Consider the following 22,985-nt stretch of genomic DNA (forward strand, 5'->3'; position numbering starts at 1 on the left):
TGACCTCAGCGAGGGCACCTCTGGTCTGTTCTCCTCAGCCCTCACCTTTTACCTTCCTGCTTCTGGAGCTTCATAGAGTTCCCAGTCTGTATGGGTACCAAATGGCCCAGGCAGACAGCCAGGGAAGCCCCGGCCCATAGTGCTTGATATGTTCACATGGGGCCTGGCATGCCGCATGCAAGGCGAGGCTCCCCACGCCATTAAATCTGTATTCCTGAAAGTCAGGGCTCTGGAGAATCATGGGTCCTGTTAAGTGTCTGTCCAGATTCCCTGAGGGATTGACCTATTTTAGGATTTTTCCCACTTTCCATGGCTTGTGCCAGGAGAAAAGCTGCTGTTCTCACCCTCCACCCTGTGGTTGTCTTCTCTTGGTACCAGGGGCTGGATGGGGGGTGGGTGGGCAGGCAGTCTGCCCTCCTCATTCCCACACACAGCCCCCTTCTCTCAGGACCGTGGCAAGCGTTTCAACCACTCTTGAGCTCTTGAGTACATAGTGCAATACACAGAGGCCTCGAAAAGGAAGTTTTCCCAAGTCTCCATTAGAAGAGGATCAACTCCCCTCCTTATTTACGTAAATCACTTATCCTTAGGCAGTCTTTAAATGGCTGATTTCTGATGAAAAGCAGTGCATGGTTTCAGAAACCAGAGCACCTGCTTTGCTTGTCCTGGGAGCAACCACTGGGCCAACTCCATCCAGCTTTTTCCCAGGCTGGTCAGGGAAGGAGTCAGGACCCCCAGGAAGTCCTCAAGGGGCTCCCATCAGGTCATCAAGCCCTGCACTGTCAGTCATTTCCCAGGATCCTGGTTCGTGGTGGAGTGGGAAGATGGGGATGGGGGCAGGGGAAAGCAGCAGGCATGGTAGCGGGACTTAAGTTAGGAGTGATCCTGACCTCTGAGGAACCCCACACACATCCATTTATCCATTCTTTAACCGTGGCGGTCCCGTAAGGGAATGGAACCCACCAGCGGCTCCCTGAGCCACTCCAAGGGCCCTTCCTGTCCTCCAGTGTTCCAGGTCTTGGGTCCTGTCGTGGGGTCCAGCTGCAGCGCCTGTGTGTGCCGCCTCCCCTGTTCCAGCACATGTGTAAACAGGAGTGTTTATCTTAGAGCAGAGAAGCAAGGGAGATTCAGCAACAGCACGTGTGCTGCCTGGTAGAACATGAGACTATTAATCCTCCAGTCACTCATGCTCTGACTGGGGGTGTCCATGGAGCAGGCCCAAAAACAGAGGCCTCTGAGGCTCATTCTAGCAGCTTCTCAAAGGACAGGCTTTCCAGAAAGTTGGGCCAGTTTCAGGTCGGCCCCGCAGCTGCCCCGTCTGCCTCTCGTACAGGCGCCTCTCCAAGTTGATGAAGTGCAGATGTGAGTGCTGTCCAGACTGGCTCGGACAACAGGAAACTCTCAAGACGTGGATGGAGACAGGACAGTGTTTACTTCTTGGAATGTATATCATATGCACAAACCCAGGAGTGCACCCTGGACCTGAAGCTGCCGGTGCAGAGAATGGCAGGAGCACAGTGCTGAGGCTGTGCTGGAGGCCAGCCAAGGACACAGCTAGCCCTTCAGGCCTGCCCTCTTGGGCAGTCCTGCATTCAGCTGTGTGGAGGGGTGCCTGCTCCTGCTGTGGTTTGCTTGGGCAATCCTAGCCCAGCGTGAACACCCAAGTTTGTGCCTCCAGCACATGTTTTTTTTGAGCCCCCACTTGGTGGATATTTAATTCCCAAGGCAGAATCCTTTGTCGCATATATGCACACCACATGCCCCATGCTTTTAGTCCAGGCAGGCACAATGAAACCCAGTCAGGTCTCTGGCCCCCTGTCTTCTGCCCCCAAGAGTATTTGATGCCGGCAAGGCACACAGCCATCCACATGGGGAGATGATGCAAAAGTCCAGCTCTGCCCGTTGGGAAGAGTGCTTAAATACGGTTCCCAAGTTTCTCTGCTTATTCAGGTTGCCTTCCACTTTAATTGGATGCAGATATCAGCTGTCTGCTTTCAAGACAAGGCAGAGGGAAGGGAGGGGAAGAGGAGACGGAAGAGGTTACCCTCACCCTCACACTCAAAGAAGGTTGCAAGCATGTGAAATCTATTGGGAAGGGAGCATAAAAGACCCCGTGTCTAATCAGCATCTTGCACTATGGGGAGTCCAAGCCCCAGACCACTACCCACCACCTAGTGCTGCCCACGCCTACTCTGCAGCTCAGTTTGAAAGCACTGAGGTGAGTTTCAAGGGGAATGAGAAGTCTGAGGAGCAGTGACAACTTTTCATCATTTCTGTAAGTAGAAAGAATTTGTATGGAATTGACTAGAAGCTGTGGGTAAGAACGGTGTCTGCTTTGAGATTCCAGATTTAGGCTGGGACTCTGCTTTACTAGCTGTCATTTCTAGAACCAGTGGTATTTGGGAGAGCCTTGTTCACCACGTCCAAGTCTGCCCCCATGACCCTCCAGGAAGCCTCCATCTCAGCATGGGCAGTGTCCAGGCTGCATACAGATGTGAGCTTCTAGACAACTGGCTTTACACTTGTGGTGCTTCCATGTGCATTCCAGTTAGCCCATGAGGATGAGGGAAAGACAAGCTCTGATTCTCTTGTTTATTATAAGGAAGGAAGTTTGGTACAGAGAAGGTGATTTCTTGGCTGAAGCTGCTAGATGGAGAAGGGGCAGAAGAGGCCTGACTGGGACATCACTCCAACACTGCTGGCCCAGGGCAGGGGACAGAGCTGCAGCCCCCTGAGCTGGCTGTGTTCTCAGGCTTCTGCTCTCTCAGAACCTGTTCATCTGAATTCCAAAGGAGAGGAGTGGAGTTGCATGGTGGCTTTGACGCATTGAAAGGTCTACCACTGGTTTGTGTCCCACAGATAACTGGTCTGTGCTCCTGAGTGCTTTAGGAAGCTCTTATGTGAGGTAATCAAAGGGGATTGAGCTCCACCAGGTCTTGTCTGGTACAGGTCATGTGAACTGGGGCCCGTCACCCCTGCACTTTAGGTCATCCCTCAGTAGCCATATCTAGCAAGTTTTTAAAAGTTCCAGCAAGACCTGCATTAAGCCAGAAACATACAAAAGTGTACATTTGCTTACATGAAAGGACACTAGATGTACAGCATTTAGACCACAGACCCCCATAGTGAGGCCCATCCCACTGGGTAAACATCAAGCCTCGGTCAGTCCTGGTGCTTCCCATCTCAGGAGCTGGTTTCACCCCAATCGTGTCCATGTTGTGAAACCTGAGATGAAAGTCTCCCATTTATCACAGCGCCCCCCCACCCCCTTGCCCCCCACACCCTGTACTCAGCTCTGGCTCACCGGAGGCCTGGGCCCTGCCAGCTCTGTCCTCATGATAAGCTCCCTTCCCTCGTCCTCCTCAGGCTACTCTCGGGCAAAGCCATTAGGAAAATGCTGCAGCATGGAGGCTACAACTGGAGCCCTGCACACACCCGGAGCACCTTCTCCCTCACCGTGACCTTGGCTGTGTCTCTCAGGCAGATGATCCTCTGCCTATGAGAGGAGTCCCCTAAGTCTCTCATACTGCTCAGTAGAGGCCAGGTAGGAAGGAGCAGCCCCAGCCCACCTGCTCCAGGGGCTGCCCAGGCAGCAGCCAGGCTTTGTCTAAACGGAGGGCCTCAGGGGATTTGAAGGGGGGAGCCCAGTTGTCTTCCATGTGTAAGTGTGTGTACAAAGGTATATGTGTGCATGAGTGTGTGATTGTATCTGTACCTGAGTGTTGGGTTGCATGTATGTACGTGTGCAGGTACAAATATAAGCATATGTGCATGAGCTATATGTTTTAAGATCAGAACATGTCCATTTGGTCCATGGGAGATGTTGCAGTGAACCCATTTGTTGTCTTTGTCTTCATGTGTGGAGCTCACACCAAGATGTTTATTTGGGAAAGGCCTGTGTCTGAGCTCAGGGTAGACAGGCCAGGGTCAATAGGCCTGAGACCTGCCCAGAAGGAAGGGCCAGAGTGTCCTCTTAGCACACCCGGCAAGGACATTTGATTGAGTTTTATGGAGCTTCGTCACCCCTACAGGGTGGCCATCCAGGGTCTGAGATCATTTCTAGACTCATGCTGAGCCTGGGACCTGCCAAGGATGGTGCCAGAGCCCCAGATCAGTGTCAGAGGGACTGAACACTCTAAAAACCTTACAATGAATAGAAGAACCTGTGCCCCTGCGCCTTTGACAAGGTGTGCCCAGCCATGTGCCCCAACAACTCTGCAAGGCTCGTGTGCATGAGTGAGGAGTACAGGAGTCCTGGGGACCTATACGGGCAGCTCTTCCATCCCACTCCTCAGCTTGCTCTGTAGGCCCCCAGACCCTTGCCTCCACTCAGCTCTGGGACAGGAGACAGGAAGGGCCATCCTTGCCCCCACCTCGGTGGCGAAGAGAAGCTGTGTTTCCTGAGCAAATGGACCTACTGAGACAGGAAAGAGATGTGGGCTTTTGTCAACCTACACAGAAGGCCCTTTTCTCTCTTAATAGAACTCCGCCTCCTGTGGACTATAGGGGAATTGTGGGGCTGTGGGAGGGAACCTGGGATAAGGAGCAGGGGTCCCAGGGCCCCTCAGGAGCAGGTGCCCATGGGAGGTGGTGCACCAGCCAGGGGACCCAGGGGACAGGTGTGTTTTTCTGGGGGGTATGTGGTCCCTGGTCTGCCATGTTTTCTGTTGATGGAGCCCATTCAGCTTCCACATGTCCCCCTTCTTGGTGACCATGACTGTCCACATAGGTCCCCAGTGCTGCTGGTATTGGCTGAGATAGGGCCTGAGGTCGGGGGGCTGGAAGCTAATGGAGATGCCGTGCCCTCTACTACAGCGAGGCTGTCTGGGAAAACATGGCGCGCGTGTGTGTGAAGACCCAGCGGCTGGACGTCGCCAAGGTGTGCCTGGGCAACATGGGTCACGCACGTGGAGCCCGAGCACTGCGGGAGGCTGAACAGGAACCAGAGCTGGAGGCCCGTGTGGCTGTGCTGGCCATACAGCTGGGAATGCTGGTAAGTCAGGCAAAGGACAGATGGGCCTGCTGCCAAGAGGGTGCTCCTTGCTCCTTTGCCAACTGAGCTCTTGGGCAGAGGCCCTGGCCATAGAGGCAGGGCCCCTGCTGGCTTTGGGGGCAGGGGGCGTGGTACTGTTTGACCATCTCAGAAGGGAGGCCATGGTATACAAGATCTGTCCGAAAGTATCCAGCCATGCACAATGACAAATAGAGACATTTGTTAAAGAAGATGTAAGATGAAAGAAACATTGTGCATAGGACAGTGACATTTCAGTGCCCTTCAAAGTAGGCACCTTGGGACCTCACACAGTTCTCCCAATAAACATCAGCTGCCACGTCGTGTTTTCCTGAATCTCATTGATGGTCTAAAATCTCTTCCCTTTCAAAGGTGATTTTAGTTTTGGGAAAAGCCAGAAGTCTCTGGGCACCGAATCTAGGCTGTAGGGGCTGAGTCACCTGGGTGATTTGATGTTTCACCAAAAAGCTCTGCATGAGACGTGATGCGTGAGCGGGCACATTGGCGTGATAAGCTGCCAGTCACCAGTTGCCCATAGCTGTGGCCCTCTGAGTCATCCGACTAGTTTCCGTGGAGGAATATTCAAGCTTAACTGAAAATCTGATGCAGACTCGTTACTCTACTTCCTCAGTCAGTTTGAATGTGATGGCCACACAGTACACATGCTCACTCAACTGCATCTACTGCCCCCACTGACTAGTACAGTGGTTGTCATTATTCACGCATGCGCATTCCAGTCCACTCTCCTTGGCTGCCAGGTTACGTCGATGTCTCACAAACCATTCTTGTTATATTAACAGTGGTTGTACATTTTTTGGATAGACCTCGTATTCTTGTCTGGGCCATTTCATTGCAGGGAACACAAACCCTGTTAAACTAGCTTAAACCAAAAAGGAAGGCAAGGCCCGCGAGGATCCCCCAAGGCCTCTCTCCCCTCCAGGAGGCAGAAGCTGAGTTGCTGGGCTGGGTGGGCTGTATCGGGGGCAGCTCAGATGGCCTGCAGCCATGTGGGGGCTGTGGGGAACAGATCCTCTGGAGGAAAGTCTAGGGGACACCCATGTGTCTGCCACAGGGAGGAGCTGAGCACACCTGAGTGGTCAGCCCTTGGCCCCTGGTCTGTAGGTGTGAGTGCAGGCTACTCTGAGGGGCATTGTAGTAGGTGTGGTCTCCTCCCTCATGGCATGCAGGGACATCCCCACTGGAGAAAGGCCTGGATCGGGTCAGCCCTTCCTGTGGACAGGGGACACCACACTGGCATGTGGCATTCATCTTGTACATCTCAGAACACATCCTGAAGTGTCTCCTTGGTGTGTGTGTTATGTGTTTTTGTCATGTGCTTGTTGATGGCACATGTGGCATCTGCAGTAGGTCGTGTGCTGGCTAGAGCGGTGACCACACTGACGTGCATTCTCTCCTTCAGGAGGAGGCTGAGCAATTGTACAAGAAATGCAAGCGCTACGACCTTCTCAACAAGCTCTACCAGGCCTCTGGCCAATGGCAAAAAGCCATTGAAGTTGCTGAATTTCATGACCGTGTCCACCTGCGCACCACCTACTACAACTACGCCAAGCACCTGGAGGCCAGTGCCGACTGCAGCCGGGCCCTCAGCTAGTGAGCAAGGGGCCTCTCCCGACTCACTCTGGGACAAGTCCTGGTCGCCTCTTGCTTTTTTCTCTGCCCCGGTGGGGTGGCTATAGAAGTTCTCAGAGGAAGATTCTAGAGTGAGGCACTTTCATAGGGCAGGTGGTGACCTCAGTGAATGTCTTTCAAGGAGAGCTTGAGTTATTGCTTTAGGAGAACCTCCAAGACAGGGCCACTGCTTCATCCTGTCTCCAGGTTCTGGGCATGTTAAGAGGCCTGGGGTCAGTCAGCTGGTGGTGTTGCTACACCCCCAACCCAGCATGGTGCCACCCAGGGTAGTGCTGGTGGTGGTGCCTGGGGGTCTGGCCACAGCTGAGCCCTCTCCAGGGCCGGCCCATGAGCAGTGAGGAGGCCCCACTGCCTCCCCTTCTGACAGCGGGTCCACAAGCCACAGAGCTATAGGCAGGGAGCGAGGCTCCACCCTGTTTCCACGCATTCAACACAGGCTGAAACAATGGGAACTAGCTACTCTTTCTGTCCTCTTGCAGCTACGAGAAATCAGACACCCACCGCTTTGAGGTGCCCAGGATGCTCTCAGAGGACCTGCAGTCCCTGGAGCTCTACATCAATAAGATGAAGGACAAGTGAGTGTCCCCCACTGGACTGAGGGCTGTGGCAGGCAAAGGCTGCATTTGCATATGGGGGCTGGGGACCTGGGGCCTCTCAGAGGGGACCTCCTTCCAGAGCTTTACATGTCAGAGTGTGAAGCATCCTCTTGGCCTCTCAGAGCCAGATCCCAGGATGCTGGGCCGGGTTGAGGGGAGGAGACTTTTCATCTGGACAAGATTCCTTCAGACCCAGGGGACCTCACTCTTGTCCACCCAGCTTCCATGTCTCCTGGCTGCTGGTCATGGGAAGTGCACTCTGTGGGTGACATTTGGGAGCCAAGGGCTCCTTTCCAGTGGGAGTGGGGGCCTGAGGGATAGCTTGTGGGCTGCTCACAGAACCCTGTGGAGGTGGTGGGCCCAGTACCTGGAAAGCCAGGCAGAGATGGATGCCGCACTGCACTACTATGAACTGGCACAGGACTACTTCTCCCTGGTCCGCATTCACTGCTTCCAGGGCAACATTCAGAAGGTAGGTGCATTCCAGGAGTCGGCCCCGTGGGGGACATGAGCTGGAGGCAGAGCCCCCAGGGTCTCTCTGGTGTTTTTCTAGGCTGCTGAAATAGCCAACCAGACAGGAAACTGGGCTGCGTCCTATCACCTGGCCAGGCAGTATGAAAGCCAGGAGGAAGTGAGGCAGGCGGTGCACTTCTACGCGCGGGCTCAGGCCTTCAACAACGCCATTCGTCTGTGCAAGGTAGGTGGCCGCAGGCACCACACACATTGCGGAGGGCTGCATGCCACCTCTGATGGTTAACCCAGGCAAGTGGAAAATGGTGCTTTGTTGTTGTTTCCCACAATCTGTTAAGAGAGTTCCCAACAGAAAAGTTAGAGAATTGTATCATGAGCATCACATCCCCCACCTGGGCCAGTTTCTACCATTCAGACATCACTCTACCTGCCCTATGCATCTCTGCCCCTTCTTCCCCATCTCTGCCCCTCCATCCCCATCTCTGCTCCTCCATCTCTGCCCCTCCTTCCCCATCTCCGCCTCTCCTTCCCCATCTCTGCCTCTCTTTCCCCATCTCTGCCCCTCCTTCCCACCTCTTGTCCTCCCTGATGGTATTTGTAAAGCAAAGAGTTGTCACTGTGTTGTCCTCAGGGCTCCTGAGCCCTCACTGAAGCTGGCTCATTGCTTAATGGCCTTATAAATAGGCCTTTCACAGGAAGCTATTGGACATTCTGCATCCATAAAAATGTTTCAGCTCAGGGCCTCACTTCTGAAAAATCCAAAATGTGGAGAGACCTCATGTAAGCTAGTTCCCATGATGTTCCATATAATAAGGAAAAAAGGGAACCTCTAGAAGTTCTGACACAGACTCAGTAAGACATTACAACACTCGTCGGAAACCACGATCATGTGGGTTGGTGCGTGTCAAACTAGGGAGGTGGTCTCCCCATGGCATCGTTCACAGACCTGAGCAGGAACCACTGAGCACCACCCCCCTTCCTGCAGGAGAACAGCCTGGATGACCAGCTCATGAACTTGGCCCTGCTGAGCTCCCCTGAGGACATGATTGAGGCGGCATGCTACTACGAGGAGAAGGGCGAGCAAATGGACCGGGCAGTCATGCTGTACCACAAGGTGAGGGGCTGGCCCTGCCCTGGACCCAAAGGGGTACAGCACAAGGCTTCCCGGGACCAAGGGGACTTATCTCTATGCAAGGGGACCACTCAAGCAGTCTTGGGACCCAGGGGTCAGACAACTGCTCAGAGATCCCCTGCTCTCCATAGGCTGGTCACTTCTCCAAGGCCCTGGAGCTGGCCTTTGCCACCCAGCAGTTTGTGGCCCTGCAGCTCATCGCAGAGGACCTGGATGAGAAGTCCGACCCTGCCCTCCTAGCCCGCTGCTCAGACTTTTTCATTGAGCACAGGCAGTACGAGAAGGCAGTGGAGCTTCTGCTGGCCGCCAAGAAGGTATGGGGTCAGCGGGGTCCGCGCCAGGCACACACTCGGGCACCGGAGCCCAGAATCACTGTTTTCACAAACACAGTAAACTCAGCTTCACTCTCTTGTGATTACAACTTCATGAGAAAGGCTTTGGCTGTGGTCTGCCTGGGGTGAAGGGGCTGAGAACAAGCTCACATTGTATAACTGACCCGAGTATGGACTCGCTGCCCATTTTGCCTATGTCTAGAAATTATAACCAGGGAGTTCCACTCATCTTGTTTGTGTGTGTGATAAAGTACACATAACAAAATGTAAAATTTACCATCTTAGCTGTTTTTTAACTGTAAAGTGCAGTAGCATTAAGTACATTCACATTTTCATGCAACTAACCTCCAGAACTCTTTCATCTTTGCATCTTGTCCCCATTAAACAACTTCCCCCTCCCCTTCCGCTAGCCCTGGCACCCCCATTTTACTTTCTGTCTCTATGAGTTTGACTGCTCTAGGGACCTCATATAAGTGGAATCAGACAGTTTTTGTCCTTCTATGACTGGCTTATTTCACTGAACACAATGTCCTCAAAGTTTGTTCATGTTATAGGATATTGCAGAATTTTCTTCCTATTTAACACTGAATCATATTCCACATTTTTCCCATCAATTCATCCATAGATGGACACCTGGATTATTTCTACCTTTTGACTATTGTGAACAATGTTGCTGTAAACATAGCTGTACAAATATCTCTTCAAGACTCTTCTTTCAATTCTTTTGGGTATTTACCCAGAAATCGTCAGCAGCCGTCCGTCTCGAGAGACGATGGCGTAGCTTCCTGAGAGTCTATCTGCACCGCCGAGAATGGCTGTGCAGTCCGATTCGGGAGTGACAATCCCTGCCGCACTTGGTACAGGTGAAGGCAGATGGCCGTTGTTGCTGCTGTTGACGCTGCTTCCGCCTCGATCTTTTCTGGACCGCCTCCTCGTTGCGCGCAGCCTCTGCACGTGACGTACCTTGCCTGACCGCGAGCCTCCAGGCTAGGCGGTCGTCTGCTTGAACTTCCCATGTGTTGAGATTGATGGAGCATTGTATCATGTCCTTTTTGCAGATGTCTTTGAACCGCAGTTTTGGACGCCCTGTCATCCTCTTGCCTTCTGCTAGCTCGCCGTAGAGGAGGTCTTTGGGGATACGGCCTGCATCCATTCTTTTGACATGGCCGAGCCACCTGAGGCGTCTCTCGCTAAGAACTGCATGCAAACTGCTCATATTGGCTCGCTTCAGCACCTCGGTGTTGGGGACCTTATCCTACCAGGCGACATGCAGGACGCGTCGCAGGCACCTCATGTGGAAGCTGTTGAGTTTCCTTTCGTGCCTTGCGTAGGTGGTCCACGTCTCGCTGCCATAGAGGAGAGTGCTGAGTACGCAGGCTTGGTAGATGCGCAGTCTGGTTTTCTCAGTGAGGCTGGAATTGTTCCACGCTCGCCGGTTCAGTCTGGCCATAACTGTGACTGCCCTGGCGATTCTCCGGTTGACCTCCAGAAATAGAATTGCCAAATCATATGGTGACTCTGTTTTAATTTTTTGAGGAACTGCCACACTGTTTTCCACAGTGGCTGCACCATTTTATATTCCCACCAACAGTGCACTAGGGTCCCAATTTCTCCAAGTCCTCAGCAACGCTTGTTATTTCCTAGTTAATAGAAAGTTAATAGAGCCATCCTCATGGGTATGTGCACTAATCTTTTTTAAGTAGGAAAATTCCCCTTGATAGAAACTGAATGGAGATATAGAAAAGTATTAATCATACAAAGTTACCCTATCCAATTAAAAGATCTTTCTTCCTGCAGCCAGATTTATCCAGTTTTGTCTCTCACTACTGGGTGATCAAGAAGTTCTTGAACAAATGAAAAGGCACCCATCATGTTCTGGGTTAGAAAGACCCAATAGATGTACATCTGAGTCTCCCTAAGGCAGTCTTAGACTGAATCTGACCCCAGGAAGAACACCACAAGACTTTCTCTAGCTAGATAAATGGATTCTAAAGTTTCACAGTGAAAAACAGATAAATAAGAATAGTCAGGAAAAATCTGGGAAAGAAGACTAATAAAGGTGATTAAAGCTCCCAAATCATAAAGTATATCAAAGCTAGAATAATTGGGATCTGGTGCTTGATCAGGCCTACAGTCAGTGGAAAATACTAGAAAATCCAGGAGTAGAGCCATATATGTATGCACGTTTAGTATGAGATACCAGAGCATTCACAACAGTGAATGAGTTGTTTGGTAAACAGGATTGATACAACCAGGTAGCCACTGGGAAAAACAAAGGGAAGTCCTATTCCTCTCCTACGCCTAGGAAAATTTCTGGTGGGTCCAAGATTTAAGTATGTCAGTGAAATAGCAGTAGTTCCACCAGAAGCCACGAGGTGTCATGTTGTGCATCCTAAAGGAGGGAAGGCATTTTCTGTTATTTAACCTCAAAAGCCATAGTGATCAATTCAACCAAATACAAATTTGAAAATAGCACGTGGAAAAAAGCATCATAAACAAAAGCAAAGGTAAGCAATAAAATGGGAAAAATATATTTTACTGATATCCCAAAAAGCTAATTTTCTTAATATGTATAGAGTTCCCCTAAACCAACATGAAATTTACCAAAAACTCAAAAGGATAGAACATAGAATATGGATGGACAGTAAGTATCATTCACAATAAAAGAAATACAGATCAAACTCAAGGAGATTCCATTGTTCATGAATTAGGCTAGTGAAGGTAAAAAGGCTGGAAAACCCACTAGACTGTCATGGGAAACAAATATACCCAGACTTTGGGGGGAATACAGCAGGCATCCTGTCCTCAGAATTTATCCCAACAGCACATGAACACATGTGAGAGTGGCATAAGCACAAGGGCTGTGCCGGCAAAAGATTACCCACCTCTGTGTGTGTCAGCAGGACGAGCTAAATTAGCAGAGTGCTTCTTGGTAGAGTGGAATCTATGCAGCTGTCAAAAAGAAGGTGTGGTTCCTTCTATACTGAGATGGAATCATCACTGAGACATAATTCTTTATTCCCCCCAAGACACACTCTTAAGTGGAAAATATAAAAGTGGTCTTAAATTGTTAAAGAATGTTAACTAAACCCCTCAATGTAAATTTTTCAAAATTATAGAAGAAAATTAATTTCTGGTTTCCTTTTTCTCCTACAACAAATATAAGATTCTTTTGAGCTCCACATTTCCTTTGTTGCATTCCAGAATGTTACTAGAATGAGAAAGTCACATGCCACCTCTGGCTTCCTCTGAGGAGGTGGTGCGCGGGAGGGTAACTGCCCATCTTTGTGTCTGTGGCATCTTCGCAGTATCAGGAAGCCTTGCAGCTGTGCCTGGAGCAGAACATGACCATCACCGAGGAGATGGCTGAAAAGATGACTGTGTCCAAGGACTGCACGGATCTGTCAGAAGAGTCACGGCGCGAGCTGCTGGAACAGATTGCCAACTGCTGTGTGCGCCAGGGCAACTACCATTTGGCGACTAAGAAGTACACACAGGCCGGGAACAAACTCAAGGTGAGGAGGCCTGTGCAGTCACGTGCCCCGCCCATCAGGAACTCGTGCCAGGGCGTGGTCTTCCTTTCGGCCTGAGTTTAACCCAATAGGGCTGCGCTTTCCCAGCCTGGGTTCTGAAGGGCGCCTGAGGGAACCATGAGCCCTGAGCTCGCTCCTGCCCGAGACCCAGCAGGCACGTCGGCTCTAGTGGGGCAGGGACATGGCATGCTCCTAGAGCTTCTAGCCTGGCCCTGGCTCCTCCATCCAGGCCATGAGAGCGCTGCTCAAGTCTGGAGACACAGAGAAAATTGTGTTCTTTGCGGGTGTCTCAAGGCAAAAGGAAATCTACATCATGGCGGCCAACTACCTACAGTCCCTGGACTGGCGGAAGGAGCCTGAGACCATGAAGAACATCATCAGCTTCTACACCAAGGGGCGGGCCCTGGACCTGCTGGCTGGTTTTTACGATGCCTGTGCTCAGGTACAGCCCCTTTTTGTAGTTCTGGGGGCCCCGGGGAGGATCATTGGCCCACATGGGTCCTGATAGTCTCATCTGCTCAGGTGGAGATCAGTGAATACCAAAACTATGACAAAGCCCATGGGGCACTAACTGAGGCCTACAAGTGTCTCTCCAAGGCCAAGGCCAAGAGCCCCTTGGACCAGGAGACCAAGCTGGCACAACTTCAGAGCAAGATGACACTGGTGAAGCGATTCATTCAGGCCCGCAGGTGTGTTCCCACATGAGGGTGGGAAGCTGGGTGCGCTGTGCCTTGGGCCCAAGGGAGTCTTGTGGAGCAGCCCCAACCCAAGGCCCTTGCTTGTGCCTTGTTATTCTCTGGCTCCCCGTCCACTGCCAGGGATCAAACCCAGGTTCCATTTCCAGTGAATATTCTTCAAAGGAACTCCCTGGACACCTGGACAGGAACATGAGGGGTGGTGATGTTGCTTCATTCATGTCTGAGCTCCTTGTGGTGGTGGGGGGTCCCCTTAGAACCTGGGCACATTCTTGGGAAGTTGTTCCAGAAACAACCAGTGACCACTGAGAGAGAAATCTGAATAGGGGACAGGAAAGAATGGCAGATTTGGGTCCAAAGAGGGTGTCTGACGGAAGCCTGGGACTTGCTCATGTGTGTGCAGGGGTTGAGCAGGATGGTTCCAATGAAGGGGCCGTTGTACCCCAGAGGTGGCGGGGACTGTGGTGATGAGACACATGCTCCTCCTGTGGAGGCAGCTCAGGGCCTGTGGGAAGGAGGCTCGGGCAGCACATTCTCTGCATTTAGGTGAGGCCACAAATCTTAATTTGTACATGACATCAGTTTTTATTTATTGGCAATCATCCAGCTTTTCCAAGAGCCCACTGTGTAGGCAGCAGCCCTGCTTCTGCCTAAACCAATGAAAGCATTTTCTTATCTGAGAACAGACTTTTGAAAGAAGAGTTCCAAACATATTTTGATCACTGTTGTGCAAAGTGAGACTCTTTAAAAGGCACTTTTATAAGGGGACTAAATGGTAATAGAAGAAAATGCAATTTAAAAAATAATAAAAAGGGCACTCCCACTCAGATGTGCAAGTTCTGGAATACCTACTAAGCCTGGATACAGGAGGGAGAAGGGAGGCACTTGGGCAGCAAGGACCAAGCAGCCAGGCAGGGCATTGTGGACAGAGTGGCAAGGACTCGTGAGGCCATAGGGCAGTCTGCCTGGAGTGGCCAAGTCAGGGCTTGACAGGACCAGGCCAGCTGGTCCTCTTGAAGTGGGGGCTGAGCCCCAGAGGCTCCAGCCAACTGCTCCGAGCCAAGTCCTGCTCTGGGAAGGCCCTTGTGGTCCTGCCCTCACTCACATACCACTTGCTGCTCTTCAACAAACATCAAGCGTGTTATTGCACAGGTCTTTGTTCACACCAACCCCCTGCCCAACCTCGTTGGCCCCCTGCTCTAGACTGTTTTTTGGACAGGGACTAGGATTGACAAACGTTTGCTGTAGTGCAGTACCGGCACTCTGAGCAGGCAGTAAATTTTCGTTAAATGAATAAGAGAACTTATGAATTAACTCACTCATGAATCATTTCAATTCATGGGAATTATCTTCACAAAAGATTTGGCCTTTGGTTCCTGTGACCTCTTTCTTGGGGCAGAGGGTCTGCTCTGGCCTCTGACACCCAAGCCCATGTCCTGGGTTCAGGCTCAGGCTGTCTCTCTGCTCACGGCAGGATGTACAGCGAGGACCCCAAGGAATCAGTCAAGCAGTGCGAGCTGCTTCTAGAGGAGCCAGTCCTGGACAGCACCGTTCGCGTTGGGGACGTCTGTGGCTTCCTGGTGGAGCACTACCTGCGGATGGAGGAGTTCCAGATGGTGAGGGTTCAGGATACTGAGTGGCTTTGCTTCCCAGGGTTGGGACCTGCATGTAGCAGCCCCACCTTCAGCCCACAGAAGTGGGGAGCTCACTGTGGAGGAGGCGCCTCTCCTGTTTTTGTTTTTTATTTTTTTAGCCTTTTTTATTTTGAAACAATTTTAAACTGAGAAGTTACAAGAATAATAGAACCCAAGTGTATCCTTTACTAGATTCACCAGTTTTTAACATTTTTGCCATATTTATTTATTTATTGCCTCTTTTTCTTTTTTATTGTTTATTACAGCTGTCCCAATTTTTTCCCTTCTGCCCCCCTCTACCCAGCCCACCCCTCTCACCCACAGTCAATCCCCTCTCCGTTGTCCATGTCCATTAGTCACTCATACATGTTTTTTGACTAGTCCCTCCGCCTTCCTTCCACCATTCCTCCCTCCCTCCCTCCTCCCCTCCTATAGCTGTTCCATGTTCCATGTTTCTGGTTCTATTTTTCTTGTTAGTTTACTTTGTTCATTAACTTCCAGTTATAAGTGAAGTCATATGGTATTTGTCTTTCACCTATTGCTTATTCAACTTAACATAATACTCTCCAGTTCTATCCATGCTGTTGCAAAGGGTAGGAGTTCCTTCTTTCTGCTACATAGTATTACATTGTGTAAATGTACTGCAGTGTTTTGATCCACTCATCTATTGATGGACAGTTGGGCTATTTCCAACATTTGGCTATTGTAAATAGCGCTGCTATGAACATAGGGGGGCATAGGTTCTTCTGAATTGGTGTTTCAGGATTCTTAGAGTATAATCCCAGCAGTGGGATTGCTGGATCATAAAAGGTGGTTCCATTTATAATTTTTTGAGTAAATTCCATACTGTTTTCTACAGTGGCTGCACCAGTCTGCATTCCCACTAAAATGCACTAGGGTTCCCTTTTCTCCACATCCTCGTCAGCATTTGTTGTTTGTCATTTTATTAATATTAGCCATTCTGACAGGGGTGAGGTGACACCTTATTGTGGTTATAATTTGCATCTCTCTGATGGCTAGTGATGTTGGGCATTTTTTCATATGTCTATGGACCATGTGTATGGCTTCCTTGGAGAGGTGTCTATTCAGGTCTTTTGCCCATTTTTTAATTGGGTTGTCTGTCTTCCTAGTGTTGAGTCATATGAGTTTTTAATATATTTTGGAGATCAAACCCTTGTCTAAGGTATCATTGGCAAATATCTCCTCCCATATGGTCAAATTCCCTTTTCATCTTGATGTTGGTTTCTTTAGCTGAGCAGAAACTTTTTAATTTAACGTAGCCCCATTCGTTGTTGTTTTTCCCTTATTTTCCTTGCCTTAGGAAATATATCGGCAAGAATATTGCTATGTGGGATATCTGAAATTTTACTGCCTGTTTTCCACTAGGACTTCTTACGGTATCACAACTTAAATTTTAGTCCTCTATCTATTTTGAATTTATTTCGGTGTATGGTGTAAGTTGGTAGTCGAGTTTCATTTTTTTGCATGTACCAGTCCAGTTCTCCCATTTCTCCATATTTATTTATTTAGTCTGCATGTATGTTTTTAAATTTCTATTGTATACATGAAATGGGTATTTTTTGGAGCCAGTTTGAGAAGTGCAGACATCCTGCCCCTTCACCCCTTAGATTGCTAACAGGTGAAGACACCTGGGCGTCAAATTGTTAGGTTAAGAGGGTGAGTGTATGTTTAACTTTCTAAGAAACTACCAAGCTTTTCTTTCTTTTTTGTAATATCTTTTTCATGGTTCGTGTTAGCGTTATCTTAGTCTTATCAAACACACTGGGAAGTGTACCTATCTCCTGTACTTCCTGAAAGACTATATAAGACTGGTGTCATTTCTTCCTTAACTGTTTGATAGAATGCATAAATAAACCTACCTGGGCTTGGAGCTTTCTTTGTGAAAGGTTTCTGATAATTTAGTTTAATAGACTGGTTCTCAAACATTTTGGTCTCAGGACCCCTTTACCCTGGGAAAGCTATTGAGGACCCTATTTATGTAGGTTATATCTACCAATATTTATTGTATTAGACAAAAAAATTAATAAATTTGCAAAATATTTGTTAATTCACTTAAAAATAAAATAACCCACTATATCTTAACATAAATAATATTTTCATTAAAAGTAACTACATTTTCCAAAACAAATAAGATTAGTAATAAAAGCAGCATTGTTTTACATTTTTGCAAATCTCTTTAATGTCTGACAGTAGAAAACAATTGGCTCCTCAACTTCTGCTTCTCCATTCAATTTGGTATAATAGGTCGTTTTAGTTGAAATATATAAAGAAAATCGAGCCTCACACCAATATGTAGGTAAGAATGGGAGGGGTATTTGAAAGCCTTCTTAGATATTTGTACATTGTCTTTGATACTACACCAACAAGTGCTGTTTCATAAAAGTCAGCTGCAGTGAGAAATCTGGAACCCTACAAGTTTACTTTTCAAAAAGGATTTTATTGATTTATTTTTAGAGAGAGGGGAAGGGAGGGAGAGAAACGTCAATATGTGGTTGCCTCTTGTGCGCCCACAACTGGGGAACTGGCCCACAACTAGGGACCTAGCCCACAACCCAGGTGTGTGCCCTGACTTGGAATCAAACCGGCAATTTGTTGGTTTCGAGGCTGGTGCTCAATCCACTGAGCCACACCAGCCAGGGCCCTACCAGTGTACTTTTTGTTCTCTGCTACATTTAACCCATTAGTCTATCTTGGATCTTTTACACAAACATGGTTTTCATTTACAAAACCTTGGCTCACTGAGTTATGCAAACATTAACACATTTCATTATATATATATATATTTTTTTTTTTTAATCTCATCTGCTAGCATCACCACCAATCTCATCAGAAGAAAAATCTTTAAGTATTGTGAAGATGTCCAGCTCATAGTGGCCAGTGCCTAATGTTTCTGAAATTCTAACTTTTGTTTGAAAGCTTAAATTTTATCCTTAGCAAAAATATTTTGTTCATTTGTGAGACAGTCTGCCACATGTCCAATTCTGAATAACCATAGTTTACCTTTTAGTCATTTTTACAAATAAAAATGGTCTTCCATGTAAGTAACAAATTTAGCTCACAACCCACAGTGCTTAGTGTGTTTCCTCATCTTCACCAATATTTGATACAATCAGTCGCTGTTATTTCAGCCATCCTGGTGGGTGAATAATGGTATCTCATTGTGATTTTAATGTCCACTTTCTTTTTTGTTGTTTCTTAAGATTTTATTTATTTATTTATTTATCTATCTATTTATTTATTTCTGTTTGAGAGTGGGGAATGGAGGGAGAAAGAGAGGGAGATAAACATCATTGTGAGAGAGAAACACTGATTGATTGCCCCAATGAGGGCTGAACCTGCAACCCAGGCATGTGCCCTGACAGGGAATCGAACTGTCAACTTTTCACTCTGTGGGACAATGCTCCAACCAACTGAGCAACACTGGTCAGGGCTAATGTCCACTTTCTCAATGACTAATAATTAATGACTGTTGGAACATCTCCTATGAGTGCTCAAATCCCTTACCATCATTTTACTGGGTGTTTGTCTTCTTATTGTTAATTGTGGTCTTTATATGTTAGCCCTGGCTGGTTTAGCTCAGTGGATTGAGCGTCGGCCTGCGAGCTAAGTGTCGCTGGTTCGATCTTCCAGTCAGGGTACATCAGAGAAGGAAAACTCTGACTCCAAAAAACCTCCGCTGCCTTGCGGCATACCTCTTCAGGGGAAAGGCTAAGGGAGTAAACCCCGACAGAAAATCCGGAGCCGGAGTCCCTAAGGCGGTTTGACGTTGTAGTCAACACCGGCAACTCCTGCGGCGCACCTGAACCCAAGCTGTATCGACTCCGTCTTTCCCTTGGACCCTTCAGCTGCGAAGAGAGGGGGGGTCTGCTGCATGGGCAACAGCAGACCCTCCATATTACCCTGCCCAGGCTCTGTAGCTTCAGCGTCATCGCAAGATGTCGATTCAACACGGGAGGAGACAGATACCATGTCACTCCCGAGTCGGACTGCACAGCCATTCTTGGCGGTGCAGATAGACTCTGAAGAAGCTACACCATCGTCTCTCGAGACGGACGGCTGCCGACGACGGTCTTTATATGTTCTAAATACATTTCCTTGATCAGACATATGATCCGCCAGTGTTTTCTCTCAGTCTGAAGGAAGTTCCCTTGTAATCATTTCTCCTCTCTTTCTGAAACTCCAGTTACTTTATATATTGTTGCCTGGATCAAATGAATTTCTTCTCTCTTTTTTTTTTCTGGAATTTTTTCTGTTTCTCATTTTGGGCAGTTGCTTTTGCTATTGCTTCCAGTTCACCAGTCTTCCTTTTCTGATCTTCCACCTGTGTTTTACATCTGACATAATTTCCACCCTGGGAGTCTGATTGGTTCTTTTCCCTTTGTCTTCCGTGTCTGTCTTTATTATGCTTATCCTTTCCTCTGCCTTCCTAAGCATATGAAGTATATTTATAAAAGCTACTGTAAAATCCTTGTCTTCTGTGTCAACTCTGGATCTGTCTATTGATTGATTCGTTATTATGGTTCATATTTTCCTGATTCTTTGCATGCTTTGTCATTTTATATTGGATTCCAGACCTTTTTAGGTTGTTGAGTGATGGAGTCTTTGTGGGTGTGTGTGTGTCTGTATTCTTTTAAATTGTGTTGAGGTTTGTTCTGAGATAAGGGTAAATTACTTGGAAACAATTTAATCCTTTTGCAGCTATATTTTATCTTTGTCTGGTAGGTCCAGAACAGCCTTGAGTCTCGGGTCAATTTCACTCTACTAGCTAGGCAGTGCCCTTCTGAGAACATTCTCAGTGTCTAATGTGTTGGCAGGTCTTCCTGCCCTGGCTCACAGAGCGTGAACTGCTTACTCCTGGCCTGTGTGGTTCAGCTCAGGGATTGTTCCAACTGCTCCTTCCTGGTGGTCTTTCCCTGGCCTTGGGTGCTTTGCTCACATACATGCTCTGGTTATTACTCAGATGAAGACTCAGATAGAACCCTCTCAAGGTCTCTGAAGAATGCATGCTCTCTGTCTCTCACTTCCTCCCTCTCTCTGGTTCTCTTTATATTTGGTTCTCAGCTGTTTGATGATGTCCATAGACATTTTCATTGTATTGTTACTGAGCTTCTTGGATATGTAAATGTACATCTTTTACCAAATTTGGGAAAATTTGTAATTTTCTTCCTTCATATATTTTCTTCTGCCTTATGTTCTCTTTCTGGGGCTTAAGTTAAATGTTAGGCCTTTTTATACATGTGGACACACACTTGTAATGACTATTCATTGTTTTAGATCTTTTTCCTCTGTCATCTGAATTAGGTAACATATTGATTTATCTTCAGATACACTGGCTTTTTTCAGCTGTCTTCAATCTGCTGCTTACCTCTTCAGCAAACTTTTTATTTTAGAGTTTGTTTTTTTAGTTCTAAAATTTAAACTTAGTCTATTTTTCTTTCTTTACTATTTGTTCATTCATTAAAAACAATTTTCCTTTATACACTTGAGCATAGTTATAATTGCTGCTCTGAAGTCTTTGCTGATAACTCCAATATCTGGATCATGTCGAGTTGGTCTCCATTATTTGTTTTTGTTTGTTTGTTTGAGAGAGAGAAAAACTGATTTGTTGTTCCACTTATTTATACACCTATTTGTTGATTCTTTATGTGCCCTGACTGGGAATCAAACCTGCAGCCTTGTCGTATCAGGATGACACGCTAACCTACTGAGATACCTGGCCAGGACCATTATTTGTTTTTTGAGTATAGGTCAGGTTTTCCTGCTTCTTCTTATGTCTAGCAATTTTTATGTGTTTGTTTGTTGTATTTTGGACATACAGTGTTATCCAATAAGCGTTGCTGGATTCCGTTATGTTCCTCCAAAGAGTATTACTATTTCTTTCCCATTCCTTCTTCCCTCTACTCCTCCCTTTCTCCCTCACCCCCGCTCCCTTCCTCCCTCCTTTCCTTCCTTTCTTCTTTTCTGTAATCATTTTCACTCAGCTCAGAGTCTATATCCCTCATGGCAGGCAGCTGCTAGAATCTCTGCTAAATACTTAAGCTTTAGTGCAGCTCCTTGGAGTCTGCCCCTGTCCCCACCACATGAAGAGTGTAGGGTCCACCAGAGATCAGGGCAGAGTTCACAATCAGAATTTGAACTCTCCCTTGATGACTCTCTCTTTTACAGTATTTCCTCATGTTCCACCTGTTATGGTTGACCCCAATTCTGATTCTGGTTTTTTAAGCCATTAAGGGTGTGGGTTTCTATGTGTCTTTTAGCTCCTCACAGTAGCCCTGACTGGGGCCTCCCATGTGACAATAGTTACAATCAGATGGAAACTCACCTCTGGTGCTCCTCCCTCCTTGCCAAATGTCAGCTGCCTCCCACCTTCCTGCCCGTGGTTGCTTTCCAGTGCCTTTTATATTTTGCCCCATTATCATTGTGTCTGGAAGGGTTGATCTAATATTAATTACTCTGCCATTACAAGAAGCTTCTCCCCTCATTCTTTTAATCATAATCCTCTACTTACCAACATAAGAATTCTACTTGGCTGCATTTTTCCTTTGTATTCCAAAGGGTGTCACATAGACTTTACCAAACCCACATACACGCTCCACCTGCAGCATCTTCCTCAACCAGCAGCTGACTTAACCAGCAAATAGTTCCTGGTGAGAATCCAGTGACCCCAAGGAATCTCTCTCGGTTCCCCTTCCTGAGCACTCACAGACTGAGTATTGACAAGTTAGTTTCAGAATTGTTGCTAGTAAACTCTGCCAGCCTCAGTAGGCCAAGGTTTCCAGAATTCACAGGAAATTTCCAGAATTCAGCAGCAGCTACCCCTGATGTGAAAGGTCAGCACCATGAAACCCAGATTTCCTGATCTAAGCACTTACTTCCTTTGCCCCGACCATGTCCATTCACTCATGTTTTTGTTGGGAGAAAACAACTCTAAATCTAATCTCAACCAAGAGGAAAAAGTATAATGGGGACAAAAGTGGACTATGGAGATGCTCAGACCACTGTATCCTCAAAATTAACAGAAAGATCACATTTTAAGTATTGCAGCAAATTTTTTGTTGTCTGGACCCTTGTTTAAAGCCTGATCTTATAAAGAAAAATTAAAAGCTAGAACTTTTGGTCACATCGTGAATTGATATAAAATGTACCTACAGGTAAGCTTAGAAGCCACCTGAGACCCTGTTCCTTCCCCCTCATGCTTATCTGTGACCCTCCCTGTGGGTGAGTGGGTATAGCAAATGTTAGCAGGCACAGGCACGGTGTGGCAGGTAGAGGCTGGTATAGCAGATATGGGCAGATACAGGCAGGTGTGGGCAGGCATAGTAGGTATGGGCAGGTATAAACAGGTGAGAGTAGTTACCAGCAGATATGGGCAGGTGTAGCTGGCATAGCAGATGTAAGCATGCTGGTTCTGCCTCCAACCCCCACCACCACCACACCCCCATGCTGCTGTGTGTGACATCCCCCCATACTCTCCCACATACTTCCACTGGCAGGATCAGAGGAAGTTCCACAAGAAAACCCCGACAAATTCCATAGTTTACCAGTCTCAGATCAAGGACCATACATAGAAGAGATTCAAATTAATCATAGGCCTAATTAACTGGGATACATTGGATGCTTGATCAAAATAAGACAAACCATGTACATATTGCTGCCTGCCTTCCAACCAGACAAGCATATGCCCCAGAGTGCATGAAAGATGGAGATGTGAACCTGCCCTACCTTTGGGGGTCTCCCTGTGTACATCTAGATCCTAAAGAGCATGGTCCCAAAACATGAGTTCTCATACATGGCCTGCTTGCTCACAGGGCTTCCTGGGAAGCTGGATATACCTACTCTGCTGGTACTGCTGATCACAGCTCACAGAACTGACCACCAGAGCCTGAGCTGGGCTGTCTCAGACACCACCA

The 22,985-nt window shown here is 47.9% G+C and overlaps 1 protein-coding gene across 1 annotated transcript in view; it reads left to right on the plus strand.

Moving 5' to 3' along the window:
* IFT140 (intraflagellar transport 140) overlaps positions 1-22,985 on the plus strand; it is a 106,108-nt gene that overhangs the window by 82,193 nt on the left and 930 nt on the right. The window contains exons 19-29 of the mRNA XM_090277311.1: positions 4,816-4,993; positions 6,432-6,622; positions 7,141-7,236; positions 7,597-7,729; positions 7,811-7,954; positions 8,714-8,842; positions 8,992-9,174; positions 12,501-12,707; positions 12,955-13,167; positions 13,248-13,414; positions 14,895-15,036. Coding sequence (XP_090133437.1) covers positions 4,816-4,993; positions 6,432-6,622; positions 7,141-7,236; positions 7,597-7,729; positions 7,811-7,954; positions 8,714-8,842; positions 8,992-9,174; positions 12,501-12,707; positions 12,955-13,167; positions 13,248-13,414; positions 14,895-15,036 — 1,783 coding nt within the window. The remainder of the gene's footprint in view (positions 1-4,815; positions 4,994-6,431; positions 6,623-7,140; positions 7,237-7,596; positions 7,730-7,810; positions 7,955-8,713; positions 8,843-8,991; positions 9,175-12,500; positions 12,708-12,954; positions 13,168-13,247; positions 13,415-14,894; positions 15,037-22,985) is intronic.

This window comes from Furipterus horrens, unplaced genomic scaffold (genome assembly GCF_987537825.1).
Source record: "Furipterus horrens unplaced genomic scaffold, mFurHor1.1.pri manual_scaffold_5, whole genome shotgun sequence".
Taxonomy (NCBI): Eukaryota; Metazoa; Chordata; class Mammalia; order Chiroptera; family Furipteridae; genus Furipterus; species Furipterus horrens.